General features: G+C 42.3%; 2 protein-coding genes and 1 long non-coding RNA gene across 6 annotated transcripts in view; 2 read left to right on the forward strand and 1 right to left on the reverse strand.

Annotated features, from left to right (window-relative positions):
• Positions 1–474: 474 nt before the first annotated feature.
• LOC117735021 lies at positions 475–3,345 on the reverse strand. Its single transcript, XR_004609854.1, has 3 exons — positions 3,232–3,345; positions 1,769–2,322; positions 475–1,540 (listed from the first exon to the last, which is right to left on the reverse strand). It is a non-coding gene; the product is annotated as an uncharacterized LOC117735021 (long non-coding RNA).
• A 549-nt stretch (positions 3,346–3,894) lies between these two features.
• LOC117735156 (B-cell receptor CD22-like) lies at positions 3,895–6,463 on the forward strand. 2 transcript variants are annotated; one of them, XM_034539629.1, is made up of 9 exons: positions 3,895–4,027; positions 4,113–4,457; positions 4,546–4,803; positions 4,921–5,181; positions 5,514–5,601; positions 5,820–5,874; positions 6,005–6,123; positions 6,211–6,283; positions 6,373–6,463. In XM_034539629.1, the coding sequence occupies exons 1-9, from the start codon at positions 3,973–3,975 to the stop codon at positions 6,403–6,405; spliced, it is 1,287 nt and encodes a 428-aa protein (XP_034395520.1). In that variant the 5' UTR covers positions 3,895–3,972; the 3' UTR covers positions 6,406–6,463. The 2 variants fall into 2 exon arrangements, with proteins under 2 accessions (XP_034395520.1, XP_034395521.1); XM_034539630.1 differs by lacking the exons at positions 3,895–4,027; positions 4,113–4,457 and having other exon boundaries at positions 4,744–4,803; positions 4,910–5,181.
• Positions 6,464–9,319: 2,856 nt separating this feature from the next.
• Positions 9,320–12,932, forward strand: part of rnf213a (ring finger protein 213a) — a 29,335-nt gene continuing 25,722 nt past the window's right edge. For all 3 annotated transcript variants that reach the window (XM_034540304.1, XM_034540305.1, XM_034540306.1), the window contains exons 1-3: positions 9,320–9,483; positions 11,523–11,641; positions 12,178–12,311. In XM_034540304.1, coding sequence (XP_034396195.1) covers positions 11,542–11,641; positions 12,178–12,311 — 234 coding nt within the window. In that variant the 5' untranslated portion in view covers positions 9,320–9,483; positions 11,523–11,541. The remainder of the gene's footprint in view (positions 9,484–11,522; positions 11,642–12,177; positions 12,312–12,932) is intronic.

The following is a 12,932-nucleotide window of genomic DNA, read 5'->3' on the forward strand; positions in this document are numbered from 1 at the left end:
AGCGATCACCCTTTGTGTTATAGAAGAAACTTGGGGTTGAAATTAAAGACATACACACAACCTGCCAAACGTGGGAAATAAAACAAAGGTTTATCAATTGCAAAACATTTGATTGTAGAAATTAGAAATGATATGCCATCCTGTCCATAAAGAACGCATGCGTGCACTCTCACATCACCAAAGTACCGGAGTTGGAAAAGGATCACCTGTTGCACCTGACCACATCGGGGGTATAGCTCAGTGGGAGAGCATTTGACTGCAGATCAAGAGGAACCCGGTTCAAACCCGGATGTCTCCTCTTTAGCCTTACGCTGTATCAGAGCAGCAATACTGATAATACTTATTATTATTAAGAATTAAACACTGGCATCTGTAAACCAACTTGGCAACATCAGAGAGCAATACATCATGATTGTTCCTGGGACACGGAGGAATACAATTTATCAGAGCAAATTCAATAATAAACTTCATGAAACTTGTCTTACCAACATCTCTAGTTGATATATTTATATGTATGTACATTGTTGCCTTGTAATGGCATGCTACAAGGACATGACCCTTTAATTACTGGGAAACAACAACAAGAGAGGCAGACTCAGCCAGGAAGTTGTTTCACGCTCCTCCCATCTTCACAACTCTAAAAACACAAAAGAAAATGCAGCTTTCAAAAGCACAAAACAAATAAAGAAGAGAATAAGTGGGGAGTTCATAGGGGGGGCGGGGGCGACACTGCTCCGGGAGGTTCCGAGTGATGCTGGACGTGGCGGCCTCACAGCGTCACCAGCCAAACTAAAACGCATCATATGAGGACAGAATACGAATCCCTCTCAGGTTATCTGACCATTTATAAAACTGGACAAACACCCGTTTGAAAAAACTCTTACAGGGACCATCGTAGACTGACCTTTGAAATCATCAATAACATGGTACGAGTCCACAAGAAGACGTCTTCCCAGAGAGGTCATCTTCAGCAGTTTGTTTCAACCTTTACAATTCAAAAAGATGAGGCACCCGACATCTTAACCCTTCCTGATAGTCTCACAACTGGCTGAAATGACACCGAGAGGCATACAAATAAATCGTATTTTCATACACAGCCGCTCGGATTTTCAAAGCTTCTGAACCCTGCCGTGTGAGCAACATAAATAAGAGCTTCATACGTTTAATAGAAGGACAACGGAGTAGAGACATGGGACAGAATGTGAACTGGGTTATCGTGGGGTTGGTGTGCGACACTCCAAACACGCTCGGAAAGTTCACTCGCGACCTCATCCTTGTCTTGAAAGCAGTGGGACGAAGACTAAAAAACCAAGTCCGAAATCTGAAACAAGAAGGAGTTCCTCTTCTTCACACAAGTGTTGGTGGTTTTAGACACGCAGGATCTCCACGCAGTTGTTGTAGCAGATGGCGATCCAGTCCGGCTGCGTGGACGCCCACTGCACGTTGTTGACCTCCCCTTCAGAAGTGTAGGCCAGGATGGGATCCTCAATGGCTCGTGGCATCTGCTGGACGTCCCAGATCAGAGCCTGGTGGTCGTCGGCTAAGGAAACAAGACACGCAAAGAGGACATTAAAAGAGTTATTTCAGGCTGAGAGAGCAGGAAAATGCAGCCGATTACAGATAAAGTTAGGCCTCAAGGTCTCTATCTTCAAAGACATTTTGGTCGTCAATCAAAAAAAGGCCGAGGTGAATGATGAGTTTAACGTGCGTCTTTTCCAGCCTCTGTTTTTCCCCCTTATTATATCCCACAATCCGTAGGGGCCTTTACCTGCAGTGCAGATGTGACATGACGAGTGGGGGGCCCAGGCGATGCCGTTGACACCAGCGCGATGGTTGTTCAGCCGAGCCACCGGGGTGCAAGGCACACGTACATCCAGGATGACCGCCGATCAAATAAAGTAGCGATGTCAAACATTGGTTAAGTGTCAAGAAACAAATATTTCATGCCAGACAGAAGGAAGAAAAAAAACAAACACAATCCTTTCTGAATTCATATAAAAAGGAAAAGAAAAGAAAAAGCTTCTTTGGCTGACCAATGTTTCAATTTCAACGCAGAACCGTTGGAGAGAAACATGGCTACCGACAGGCTGAGAGAATCTACAGCAGACTGCCCTCCATGCCGTCCATGGCCATTGTAGCCAAGTAGTTGGGGTCCTGCTTGTTCCAGCAAAGGCGGAGCAGCGGGTGGTGCTGGGGGTCTTCATAGATGATGGCACTGTGCTCCAGGTGCCGGAGGTCAAACATGCGGACGGACCCACCGGCCCCCACAGAGGCAAACATATCTCTGCCGCCTCCTGCTCGGCTGAACGCGATGTCATACACCTGCAGACACAAGAGGACATTGATTGAAATATTATTCCAGGCCGTGTACACGCCGGGCTTCATTTGACCGCACAGACACTAGGGCTGCTCGATTATGGCCAAAATCATAATCACGATTATTTAGATCAATATTGAGATCACGATTATTCATTAATCTTAGGGACAACATCTTTTTATTGTTCGTTCACGTTTAAATGAACAAGAACTCTGCTTTCACTTTCACATGTTGTGCTACGTTCCAGTAATGTACACATCTTTGCATCACAATAAAACCTATACGGTTCTTATTCACCTAAAGCAAAATATAAATGAAATGTTTACCCAAAATAAAGGGCTTGCCTTTGGGAGGCGGATGGATACGCTGTCGCGCTATGCAGGGTCTCGTTTATGGTTTTCTGTGTTGCCGTTGGACATGGACGGAGGTCCAGTGAGGTGCTGTTAGCTTTAGCCTTCATGCATTCGTCGCACTGTGGTTTGTGGTGATTGTTCAGGTGGTTGAACACGTTAGTTGTGTTGCTATGCGGCGCAGACACAACTCTAACGCACTCGGTGCACGTGATTTGTTCTTGGTTAACATCACTTGCCCTAAATCCAAAAACCTTCCAGACAACAGATGATGATCCTATCGAGGGACTAGCTCCTCGCCTTCTGCTCCTAACCTTCAAAAATAATGCCTTAATGAATACATGTAGACCTTATGAGTAGTATATGTATTTATATTGAAAGCAATTTAGAATATTTAGGTAATAGGTTCAGGTTTTATGGAACAGCCTTGTTTTTTTTATTCAACATCACATAATTCACAATCCAAAAGTGCTGACATGAGGTCAGATTCCCCAAACGTCCTTCAGTTTCCTTGCTAATGGTCAAGTGGTCATTCTTAACAACATGCCATGAGTAAGACCTCACCTGGAGCCCTGGTGGTCCAGCTGCTGCTTCCTCAACCTGCACTACATCTGCACCTGAATGCATCTCAACAGGATGCAGGTTAGCACTGTGTTAGCCTGCTACTAGCTAACTAACAACGACCCTCTGGGTGGGGAACAAACTTCGAGAAGTTTCCTAACTACAAAGCACAACAGGGTCAATAATATCAATGCTGAGACCAAACGAAAATACTAATATGAGGCTTTATTATTTCCTGGTGATTTTAGTATCTCACCGTGATTCCGGCCAGCTCTCTTTCTGCAAGTTACGATTCACGGAGTGTTTCTGACTCTTCAGCCAATTAAATGACAGCATCTTGTCTCGAGGAAAACGTGGAAATGTATGTTTCACTCTTCTGGGCGACGGACATAATATAGATAATAATACGAATGAGTTTGCAAATATAATGTGCACAATTATTTTTTTTACAAATTAACCACATATTGGTGGGGACAAGTGTGTCTTTCCCAAAACGTTGGTCGTGACTGGTCCCTCTGGACCATATGCAAACCTATGCCCTTCAGGGGCTTCGACGCACATTAACCACAAGAGGCTGACGCGCGCACTGAGTCTGTGCGCGTGACCTGATTTCACAAGCTGAGCTCTTATTTTCCGTTACAGGAAGCTGTGGTTACAGAACACGAAGACACCGATGAAGAAGACCATCAATAGCTGCAGAGCTACACACTTGTAATGGTTATAACTTTTGACTAGTTTTGTAACATGCGCATTGACAATAGGGACTTAACATGGTCTCTGATGCCCCTCTTTCTGGCTGGTAAGTACAACCATTTACATCTCATTTAAGGTGTTATTGAAATGATCAAAACCTCACAGGATATGAATGAATCCATCTCTTTCAGGTGTTCTTTGCAATACATTGACAGTATATCACCAGGAACACATCTGCGCAGTGGAGGGCTCGACCGTCGTCATTCCTTGTTCATTTTACTATCCTGACACCCACAGTGTGAAGAGATTCGTGTGGCTCCATGTGAAGTCTCATCATGTCAAAGGTCGTCTCATTTATGACAGGACAATGACAAAAGTCACCCCCAGATTCCAATATATTGGTGACAAAAAACACAATTGTACCTCAAAAATACAGCAAGTGGAGCATCGTGACGCAGGAAAATACATCTTCAGATTTATTACAAACTCCAAAGAGGGCAAATGGATTCGTATCGGCTCAACGTTAAAGGTTGTCGGTAAGTTTTCTCTTCCATAAACGAAACTGTGAATTCTTCTGTGCACCTCCAATCTGTGAAGTAGGAAACTGAAGCTTTGCACCTCTAGATTTGAACGTCTCCGTGACACAACCCGGTGGAAACAGAACGACGAAGGAAGGCGACTCTGTGAATCTGACGTGCCTAAACGTCTGTGACGACGGTCCACTTTCGTCTGCTTTCTCCTGGCGTAAGAATGGAGAACCCATAGATGAAGGACCTGCACTTTATTTAAGCAACATGTCCTCCACACACTCTGGAAACTACACCTGCTCTCTAAAAACACACACAGGAACAACTTCAGGTGTCATACATATTGATGTTGAATGTGAGTATTATAGGGCACAAAATCAACCCTTTACAGAGTGAGAATTAAACGGAAGTGGTATAATTTAGATTATGAACATCGGCCACATTTCTCTGATCATAAACAGTTTTCTCTCAGATGGCCCCAAGAACACATCAGTGTCCGTCAGATCGATGGAGGAAGTTGCCGCGAGCAACATCACCCTGACCTGCAGCAGCCATGCAAACCCTCCAGTGAATTATACTTGGTTCAAAATAGATGATGATGATGATGATGTTGACATCGTGGATGTTGGACACCGGCCTGACTTCCTCCCTGCTGATGGTGGCCAGTATTTCTGCAGTGCCACCAACAAACATGGAAGCCAAAACTCCTCTGTTGTGACATTAAAGATGAAACGTAAGCAGAATAACGTTGTTTACCTGTTTCGTGGCTTTGTGTCGTGACACGTAGTGTGTCATACAGGCTATATGCATCAACCGATATGTATTTCTTTTGTTTGTCAAAAAAAGTCATTATCACACAAAGAAATGTACCGTGTGTTATCGGGATGTTACTTCACGTTTGAGAGGAAGGAGACCAAAGAGAGGCGGGACCTCTCATAAACAAAGATTTATAAAACAGGACCCCCAAACAGAATTGGATTGATACCTTTTTGTTAATAATGCCATGTCACCTATTGAGATTGATTAAACAACAAGGCATTCCAACACTCTGCCTTTGTTTCACAGCATATCCGGCAACATTTACCAGAGACGTGTGTATCATTGCTACTGTTGCCGTGCTTCTGATGGTGACCACCGGCATCGGCCTCAGAAGGTAAGTAAGTAAACTAGATGCAACTATTTTGATGCTTTACTCAAGTAACAGTAGAAATACTATATACTCTTTTAAGTCATGCGTTAAAATGTTACTAAAATGTTAAACAGCTCCACCTGAAACACCTGATAAGAGATCCGAGGGCCAGGGGAATTATGCAACGTTTGAGGCATATTGTGATTATGTAGCAGTGTCATGATTCTGTTTACGTGTTTCAGAGTCCACAAAACAAGGACGTGGACAACAAAGACGGAGGAGGAGGAGGACACACAGGTGCCCTTTTCGGTCTATATTGTAACTGAAGCCGTCGGTTGCATGGAGGTTGTCTGCAACTGGGTTAAAGCGTGCGAGAGGGGAATCAAACCCACATCCTAAGTGTCTGTATCTTTATGATTGCATGCAGGAAACTGACTATGTCAACTGGCTCGCATGTGACAATAACCAATCACAAGAGGGGAATCAGTGTGAGGGAGGAGCAGCAGACACCGTCTATACAACCGTGTACTTCAAAAAACAAAACATGTGAGATGTGACTTTGCACTCTATTTCATTTCTTTTCACATTTATTACATCGGTGGAACATGTGCTGATTGACTGTATCACCTGCAGGGGGCAGCAGATGGACACCCATACTGATGATGATGATGATGATGAGGAGGATGTGATTTACATCAGTGTGAAGGTACAACCTAGGAAATACTTAAAGATTTAATACATGATTATTTGCATAAAACATCTAAAGTGCAAAAAAAAACGTTTTCTCTTTTTCAGAAACCAACTGTTGAACCCTTCTTCGTACATTGAGTGGAAAACAAACACGTGCTGCGTTTTGAGGATAAGATGTATTGCACGTGCATACGTGCAAAAAAAAGATACCAGAAAGGGTTTTTAACCAAAACCAGAGTTCTACAGCATCTTGTTTGAAATATGCATAAGAAACGTCTCCTTGAAGGTTCCCATGAACAAAGCAGAAATATCAATAAATTGTCTTTTTGGAAAACATATGATATGAAGTCCGTCTACACTCTGTGATCAAACATATATCAGGTTATTATTATTACAAGGTTTCATCAAAGAGAGACATGTGCACACACTTTGTGGCGCTTTACAAAGCACGTCTTTATTTACTCGATGTGGTCTTTAGTTCCTGAGCATCTCAGGAGCTGAACAAAAATCATGTAAAACCAAACTACTGACAAGAGCAGTCAGCCGGCTGTAAAATCTGTAAAAACATAAAATACACAAGTATGTCAGATGCTAAATATTCTATTGGAATGATGAGAGCAAGACAAACAAATGTAACAGTGAAAGTGAAACAAATGTTCTCACATCTGTTCCGTGTTCTTTCTTTCAATAAGTTGAACTCAATAGGTCCTCACTGCACAGAGCGAGGTATTAATATACACTTCATAATCTGCACTCTTCAACAACATGTACCAAGAGAATGAAGTTGACTTGTTTCTAGTATAACCTTTAAAACTAAATCTATCGTATTTGTCCTCGTACACATTCTTCTTCATTATATATATATATATATACAATTAAGTAACCAAAATAAAAAAATGTAAATGAATAAAAGCAAAAACAAATGAATAAATGATTATTTTAATATAGAAACATTGCTGAATTGAGTACAGGCTGGTTTCAGCCTGAACCACTGAGGCTGCATCACGTCTGTGCTGTGGGTGGGTGACCTGCTTTCAGGGAACCTTTCCAAGACAATCTGACTCTTAACATTACGATGCAGTAACTGTTGCTTCGCAGGGGAAGAATAAATAATAAAGAAGAGACGAAACATCAGAAGCATTAAGATCAAATAGGAGCTTTGTGATTACTTGACACCGAGTGGATGTGTTGGATGTAGAAACCTGGACCCGGATGCCTCTGTTGTTTTGAGAACAACATTTAAATGACATTTAAGGATGAGCTAACGCGTCAATGCTTTTCTTTCAGGTGTTTTTGCAGTCAGTGGAAAATGGAATATAGCTTATATATGTTTTCTTTTTCATAGACGAGCATGTGAATCGTCTCTGCACTTCAATCAAAAAGTTTTTGAAACTGAAACAGTACTTTGCACTTTAAAAAAAAAATAGTTTTCATTATTCAAGAATCAATCAAGTTGAATTGGAACTTAAAAAAAGACATTTTTAATAAAGAGGCGAGTTTGTTACACACTAATTTATTGTTTTAATTATATTCAGACTACCTCCACCGGCCTGTTTTGACAACTATTCACAAGAGGGACATCAGTGTGAGGCAGCAACACGAGAAATCATATATACTCAACTGTAGACTTCTTTTTTTTTAATGTTTTAAATGTTACAGAGTTTTCAAATCGTAATTTCCGTCGCATCAGAGGCACATGCTCATTATAACTGTCTCTCTCAGCAGCAGTTGGTCACCGATGATGATGACGAAGGTGTGATTTACAACACACTGTGCAGGTAAAGCCCAGCAGGCACTTCCTCCTCTCGTGAAGAATGGTTGTCTCAAAACAACGTTCTTTTTTGGGGACTGTTGAACCCGTCGTACTGTATATTGAAACTCTCTAATCTGACAACAAGCCCTTTCACAGGAGCAGGAACAGAAAATTAAATATTACAAGCTTTTACAAAAACACTGTTTTTTTCTATCAACACTAATTCTCGTTGCTCAGACCACCATCACGTGGTGGAGGTTTGCAATCAGGGGGAAACTGCCTTAAAAGTGAATATGAATGAATGAATATGAAGTTTCTTTCTTTTGATGCACATCGGCCTGGTTGTCCTCTCAGGCTTCAGTGATGGATGCAGAGGAAACTCATCACCGATCATCGTTTCGCTCCATAATTTTACTTTTCATACAAGTTGGCATGGTGGTGACACCTTTGGATGTGACAGCTTGAATATAAACCACTTCTGGGACCTGGGAGTGCAGTCCAAGTTACCATGGCAACAAACCCCTCCTGAAACACTCAAGATAGGTGTTTTAGCAAGATAGCTCAGGTGAGAGGACATTATCCACGTGTGAAATTCTTCTTCTTTTTTCTTCTGTTACAAAAACTTTCCGGCCCTCTGGGGCAACGTTCGTACCCAATCTTTCAGATGATACTGCCCTCTGCTGACAGTTCGAGAGCAAAGCATCCTTAAACAAGTTGGGTGTTAAACCTCCATTACTTTCATGCACGTGTGGGTGTCATGTGAGAGTTGTCGAGAGGCACACTAACAGAATAAAAGGACACTCAATGTGTCACAACCTGCAGGCTGAGCACGTCTCCCTTTACTGAGAAGTCACAGGAACAAGTGTGAGGAGACACAGCACACAGTATGTTTATTCTACTGTGCATTTATTTGTTAAAATAAATAATCTGTATGGAATTAAGTGCTGAGGGTTTCAAAACAGAGCATTGATTACTAATCCAAATATACATGACATGAAGCGTCCTGTGATTGGCCACTGCAGGTGTCACCAGATCCCTTTTCTGAGATTTCTCAAGGGATTTCCCCCACAAATAACATAATTATCAGAGATAATGTTTCCGCTCTTTATTTATAAATCAAAACCAAGCACTTAAATACATATTTATGTCGCTCATAGTTTAAACCCATGTTTGAATCATGGATTCAAGGAGGATTTATAGTTCAATTAGTCTCTGCACACCTGCGCATGAAAACTAGTATATAAAGTGTATACAAAAAAAAATAATACTGCTCATCATTCAGAAAGTTAACTTATTTTTAGACGACGCCCATTTCTCACTAAACGAAACCTTCCAACACACGCGGAAATGAGAGGACTGCATCGGGAGTCTCTGCGGGCGCGTCGGTCGGTCCGCACATGACGTGAACGTCCGGGCTCCTGTCCCTCTGCAACGCCGAAGAAAGGGGTCGCGACGCCCGAACGGTAGGACTGCTTTCTGGAAAGCTGGAGGCGATAACGTCGGACTTTACGTTATGACATAATTAGCTATGAACTAGCTGGAGTAGCTGCGGGGTCCTCGCTGTCAGGGGGGGCGTGTGTGTGCGTGTGCGTGTGTGTGTGTGTGTGTGTGTGTGTGGGGGGGGGGGGCCTTCATTGCACCTGCACGTTAGTATTCATTTTATTTCTGGGAAGAAGGGAGTCAAGGGTCAAACAGAGCCCGGCTAATGTTGTGGCTAACTGAACTATTACGCAGCTCGGTAAACTGGCTGTTCTGGAGTCAGTTGGTAATCTAGTAAAGCTCTCGCGAGGCACAGAGCTGTTAGTGCACGTGCTGCCCTTTTTTGTCCCTGTCATCACAATGACCGCGGCTAGGTGTGTTTTGGTTCACGTTCTCTGGGTCTCGCTGCTGTCAGGTGAGGTTATCGCTTATCACGGGGTCGAAGCAGGAAGTGACGTTTGACTTCGACGTGTTTATTGACGGAACTTTGGAGCCAAAAAGCCAAAGATCCCTTGGCATCGAGAAGAGGAGTCACTCGGTGCTTGAAACACGTTGCACCACCCTCTAGTTTGGGTTGTACGTATGAATGTTGTTACTCCTTTTCCATGTACAATAACATTTCCACAAAAAAATACACTATATTCTTTAATAATTTATTTAATAATAATAATGACTTAGTTTGGAACACAAATAAAGTGTTTTGTAGTTATTTGATTTTGCATTATTTCCTGCAGATCAATATCACCACAGTAATGATTTGCTGACATTAATATGACACGCATCGAAAAATAATCATATAAATTCACAGTGAATAAGAAAGCTGGGAGTCCCATATGTATGAACACAATTACATTGTTACTGTTCCAATGTGTTACCGTTCCTCCTTTATCTTTTATTTTTTAACCAGTCCGCATATTAGTGACCACTGAAGCTATCAGGGTTTTCTTCAGGGTTGTGTAGCATCCTTCAGGGTTGTGTAGTATCCTTCAGGGTTGTGTAGCATGCTTCAGGGTTGTGTAATATGCATCAGGGTTGTGTAGCATCCTTCAGCGTTGTGTAGCATCCTTCAGGGTTGTGTAGCATCCTTCAGCGTTGTGTAGCATCCTTCAGGGTTGTGTAGCATCCTTCAGGGTTGTGTAGTATCCTTCAGGGTTGTGTAGCATGCTTCAGGGTTGTGTAGCATCCTTCAGGGTTGTGTAGTATCCTTCAGGGTTGTGTAGCATCCTTCAGGGTTGTGTAGTATCCTTCAGGGTTGTGTAGCATGCTTCAGGGTTGTGTAGTATCCTTCAGGGTTGTGTAGTATCCTTCAGGGTTGTGTAGCATCCTTCAGGGTTGTGTAGCATCCTCCAGGGTTGTGTAGCATCCTTCAGGGTTGTGTAGCATCCTTCAGGGTTGTGTAGTATCCTTCAGGGTTGTGTAGCATGCTTCAGGGTTGTGTAATATGCATCAGGGTTGTGTAGCATCCTTCAGCGTTGTGTAGCATCCTTCAGGGTTGTGTAGCATCCTTCAGCGTTGTGTAGCATCCTTCAGGGTTGTGTAGCATCCTTCAGGGTTGTGTAGCATCCTTCAGGGTTGTGTAGCATCCTTCAGGGTTGTGTAGCATCCTTCAGCGTTGTGTAGCATCCTTCAGGGTTGTGTAATATGCTTCAGGATTGTGTATTATGTTTTGTCGCGCAGTGAGACCTCTTTACTTTTTCTTCCTCTTTGGGGGCAGTGAGTTTCTTATTGGTTAGCGGCTCTGAGGGTGGGCGTGCAGTGCAGGGGTTCGCCGTCACTGACTGCTGCACAGTTGTTTCTATTTCAAACCCCTAACGAAATGTTTGTATGCCAGCATGTCCGATCAGACTGTTCTGAATCCACGTCAACGAAAGGAACAGCTGTGTTCAGGGAGGTTGTTTTTGCCGAGCTGTGAACGCTGACTCGAGGCCTCAAGAGGCTGAATCGAAAGTGAAAGGAACCTTCTCCAGGGCCCGTGTGGCCTCAAGGCACTCTCCAGTTCAACTTGCTCCCTTTTCATTTGCAGAGACCACTGACGTCCAAAGATGAAGTGCCCAAGTTGTAACCATACTATTTGTGAGAAGTCCGCCAAGTTCTGCAGTGAGTGTGGCCAGAAGATATCAGTCCCACCTGCAAACACACAAGGTACGTTGATTCATTTAGATGTGTGGTTTAACATTATATATATTTACCTGCATGATTTGATTAATGAGGCCCACAAAATGTATAAAAGAGTGACTGTGACCATGAGGTACACTGCACATGAACAGTGATTAACTGTGTGCCATGGAGTGCTGATGACTGTCTTTTTAGGTGGGGCTTGAACACCTTTATTCTGTATATTGTTATGAACTGACATTACGTTATAGTACTTATTAAAGTGTCTGCATTATCTGTCACTTGCAGACAGCAGGGCGAGTTGGGAATTAAACAAAGAGCATCTTTACACACTTAGTGAGATTTACAAGTCGTTGTGATCCTTTTTGTGAAAAGTCTTTATGGAGAAAATGCAAACTTGAACCACGTGGCATAATCATCCAGCTTATGTTTTGTTTGTAAAATTTAAAAAGTGGACGTTTGGATTTGGCTGGAATTGGTTTTGGCACAACAATGCTGCTGTTTCGTAGTTGTCATTTTCACATATTTTAATTTAATTTTAATACTGCATATGTTTTATTTAGATACAAGCGATCAGCCCAAGCACTTGGTAGGAGACTCGAAAGGTGCAGCTGAGAAATCTCTTTCTCGAGAAAACCACCCACCTGCATCCTCCAAACAACCAAATGATGTGACCAACATCAACACAAAGAAAAAGGTAAGTGTGACTGTCACTGTGTCGCCCCGCTTTTTACTTTTCTCTCTGTTCATATGCGTCTAAATGCAGATACTTTTGGCCCACAAAGAATACGTTAACTTTAAACTTAACTTAAAAGTTATTATTGTTTATACAAGAATTAAAGGAGCAGTGTGGAAGCTCTAGTGGCATCTAGAGGTCAGTTTGGAAATTGCCCCTTTGCTCACCATTCCCTTCCCAAGCGTGTCGAAAGACCAAGTTGGTCTTTATGGAACATCAACATGCGTTTGGTTTGTCCATTCTGGGCCACTGTAGAAACATTGCAGTGCAACACAGAGAACCCGCTCTTCATGTAGATATAAATGGCTCATTCTAAGGTACTGAAAATGCAACAATTCTTAGTTACCGGTGATTATTCACTAATGAAAAAAGAGTTGTGAATAATACATTCTATTTGCCAATAAATCCTACAAACTGCTCCTTAAGTCGGAATGCCATCATACCATTATATTATTTATTATTATTATTATTATTATTATTATTAGTTATCACAAGGTTTGATCTAATTTTAGTAAACCAAATTCAGTAGATTCAAGTGGACTATGAATTCAGTTGGAATCATTCACATCATTTGAAATAGTG

The sequence above is a fragment of the Cyclopterus lumpus genome, chromosome 8, assembly GCF_009769545.1.
Source record: "Cyclopterus lumpus isolate fCycLum1 chromosome 8, fCycLum1.pri, whole genome shotgun sequence".
Classification (NCBI taxonomy): Eukaryota; Metazoa; Chordata; class Actinopteri; order Perciformes; family Cyclopteridae; genus Cyclopterus; species Cyclopterus lumpus.

Excerpts from the sequence above, each read along its gene's own strand:
- LOC117735156 (XM_034539629.1), top strand. The coding sequence starts at position 3,973 with ATGCGCATTGACAATAGGGACTTAACATGGTCTCTGATGCCCCTCTTT. Across the intron at positions 4,028-4,112 it reads GATGCCCCTCTTTCTGGCTG|GTGTTCTTTGCAATACATTG; the intron begins GTAAGTACAACC and ends CATCTCTTTCAG. Across the intron at positions 5,602-5,819 it reads ACCGGCATCGGCCTCAGAAG|AGTCCACAAAACAAGGACGT; the intron begins GTAAGTAAGTAA and ends TACGTGTTTCAG.